The 2,773-nt window shown below is 44.9% G+C and overlaps 1 protein-coding gene across 1 annotated transcript; it reads right to left on the reverse strand.

Moving 5' to 3' along the window:
* Positions 1 to 629: 629 nt before the first annotated feature.
* LOC138359738 (uncharacterized) lies at positions 630 to 1,031 on the reverse strand. The gene has a single exon (XM_069319343.1). It carries the CDS (start codon positions 1,029 to 1,031, stop codon positions 630 to 632), a length of 402 nt encoding a protein of 133 aa, XP_069175444.1.
* Positions 1,032 to 2,773: the final 1,742 nt, after the last annotated feature.

The following is a 2,773-nucleotide window of genomic DNA, read 5'->3' on the forward strand; positions in this document are numbered from 1 at the left end:
GCTGAGTGGACAGCGCTCAGCATTCATAATCCTATGAATGCGATGGCGGAAACAAATGGTCAGTATTTTTAACCCTGATGCACCTGTTCACCTAGCAGTAATTAAGTACTTAGGTGAAAGACAGCTGCTACAGGCTGCTTTCTGTGTGTGTGTGTGTGTGGCTGGTTGCAACCCATCCTCCGAATTGACAGTACGTTTTAATAGTAATAGTAAAGTGTAATAAGTACATTTCCTGACTGTCATACATAGTACATAATTGCACTTATGGGGCTGTTACATTTACCTCCCCATCTAATTCTCCTCGTTTTCTGTTAAGACATTCAGAATTTTAGGATGAAGTTTTAAGTTCAGTTCGTTCAGCGTTTCAAGGCCCTAGAGCAGGCAAGCAAGGAATTGAAGACAGGGGCGAGGATACAGAAATCTTGAACAAGGAACTGGAGACACATCGAAGAGGGGAGGGGTGGAGAAAAGTCTGTGGCTCAACCACCGTGGGGTAAGAATTGCAGCTGACGCTGTGGTTTGGTGGTAGAGTGGAGTTCTCATGGTTGCTCGCTGATGTGTCTTACAGGAGGCAGGGCTTCTCGTCGCGGTGTTCTTTACAGCATTTCGTCGGTGTTTTACTGTTTACTTCATTTTCTCAGGCGCAGATCGTCGGTGTTCTTCTTCCCAGACCTATTGACCGGCCTGTTGGTCTTGCTACACGTTGACATGGTGAGGCTGTCGTTGGAGGTAGTTTCCAGCAGGAAATCTTCGGTTGTGTAGGGGTGCTTCCTTGGAGGAGATGGTGTTCCAACCGAGACGTCCTCATCCGATGAGTCGGCTGACTCAGAAGTAGAGGCGGTGGATCTTGAGGGATGAGTTCTTGCTTGTTGAGGCTTCATGGGACCTGCAGCTGATGTAGAACGTTGAGAGAGTTCGCACACGAGAGGTGGAACTGTGGCAATTGTTGATGGAGGAGGCGTCGTAGTCTGGGTGGCTTGTGATGATGTTGCTGGAGGAGCAGGCGTTGCAGCTGTTGATAGTAGATCCATGAGCACGGCGGCGTTCACGGTGATGGTAGAGACAGGATCCGGATCATGAGAACTCGAGGTTGAAGGGGTGTTGGAGTAAACTTCATCATGAACGTTGAAAACTGGAATGTTGAGGTTGTCGCTGATTGGTTGGTTGCATCAGAGGTACTGGCTCTGGCAGATGTTGTTGTTTTCTCCATGTTCTTGATGACTTCTTGTCTATGAGGACAATGAATGGAGATTGCAGGATGATCCCCTTTGCAAAGGAAACAGCATAGTGTTTCTGACGTGCAGATAGAATAATGGTGATCAGCTGAGCAGAGGCTACACTTCTTTATACGCTGGTTACATTTGCTGGTGGAGTGGATGTACTCGTAGCACCGGAGGCACTGGTTGACGATGTGGAAACGTTCCATCTTCACACGGAATGGAGGAATGTAGATACCGAAGTTGTAAACACCATTTCTGGTAGCCAGAGTACCCGCAGCTACGGTCTCGAAGGTCAGCTTCTAGGAGCGATTTCTGTTGAAGTGAGTTTCGTGGAGCTCTAAGCCCGGGTTGGATTCCTAGAAGTCGTGCATGAATGCTCTTTCATCTTGTTCTACGATCCGTTAGCTGAGATCATGAATAACGACAGTGTGTGCAGCCACGTACTGGCGTGGGAAGTTGAGACGGTGTCGACTCGAAAAATTGGTGCTGAAAAACAGAAGTTTGTCGACTTCCTCACTATAAAAGAGGACGATGTCACTGCCTTCCTGTCTGATGTCGTTAGGTGTCACTCCCGTAACTTCTTTTAAATAGCTTCAGGAGGGATGTCTTGGAGAACGTGTGCTCGTCAAGGGGCGTTCCCCGGATCTTGTAGCGTTTGTGGCACATAGTGAACTCAAAGACTACACGTCACTGGAGATGGCCTCCCGTCTCTACTCGGCATAAACACCAAGTTAGGAGTGGGGGAGGGGGGGGGAGGACTGACCGTCTAGAGAGACGCAAGTCTTCTGCAAATTATTTACCCTCACCCTGCAGTGCTAGGTGAGGGAGAGAGGAAGGAGAGGGTTAGAGAGACGGAAGAGAAACAAGAACATGTCCGGCCGTGACAGTTGCAAGTTAATACTATATGATTAATTTTCTATATAAAAGTTTTAAATATTAGAAATTTCTTTTCCAGTTTTATTAAATAATGGAGATTTTATACAAAATTTGAAATTATCCTGAGTTACTTTACAATTTATTTAAATATTTTAGTTTTGTTTTATTTGTTTTATAAAATTGTAATATCAATATAGCTATATGTTAAGTAGTAATTGTAATTAAGAAGCAATAAAAGGCTTATCTTCAAAAACTAAGACGGTTAGGTTAGGTCGTGGTTTTCTATTCAACTTTTCAGGTAAACTCATATATTCACAATATATTTGACTACGATTTAATACTAAGTGTAAATAAATACAATTCCTGAAAGTCATGCATAGTACATAATTGCACTTATGAGGCTGTTACATTTACCTCCCCCATTTTTGAAGGACAGGCTGGTGTGTGTGTGAGAGAACAAATTGACAGGTGAGAGGCGGGCCGAAAGAACCAGAGCTCAGCCCCCGCAAGCACAACTAGGTGAATACACACAGACACACACACGACTGTCAGAAACCCTTAGACACATTACCCCATAAAAGGCTGCTATAAAAGTTGGAGCAACAAGCAGGAGTAAGAGGTAAGATTCTCTAGTGGATTAGGGAGTATCTAAGCAACAGGAAACGGCGGTAACTGTG

The sequence above is a fragment of the Procambarus clarkii genome, chromosome 8, assembly GCF_040958095.1.
Source record: "Procambarus clarkii isolate CNS0578487 chromosome 8, FALCON_Pclarkii_2.0, whole genome shotgun sequence".
Classification (NCBI taxonomy): Eukaryota; Metazoa; Arthropoda; class Malacostraca; order Decapoda; family Cambaridae; genus Procambarus; species Procambarus clarkii.

Coding starts and splice junctions, on each gene's coding strand:
- LOC138359738 (XM_069319343.1), bottom strand. CDS start 1,031: ATGGATCTACTATCAACAGCTGCAACGCCTGCTCCTCCAGCAACATCA.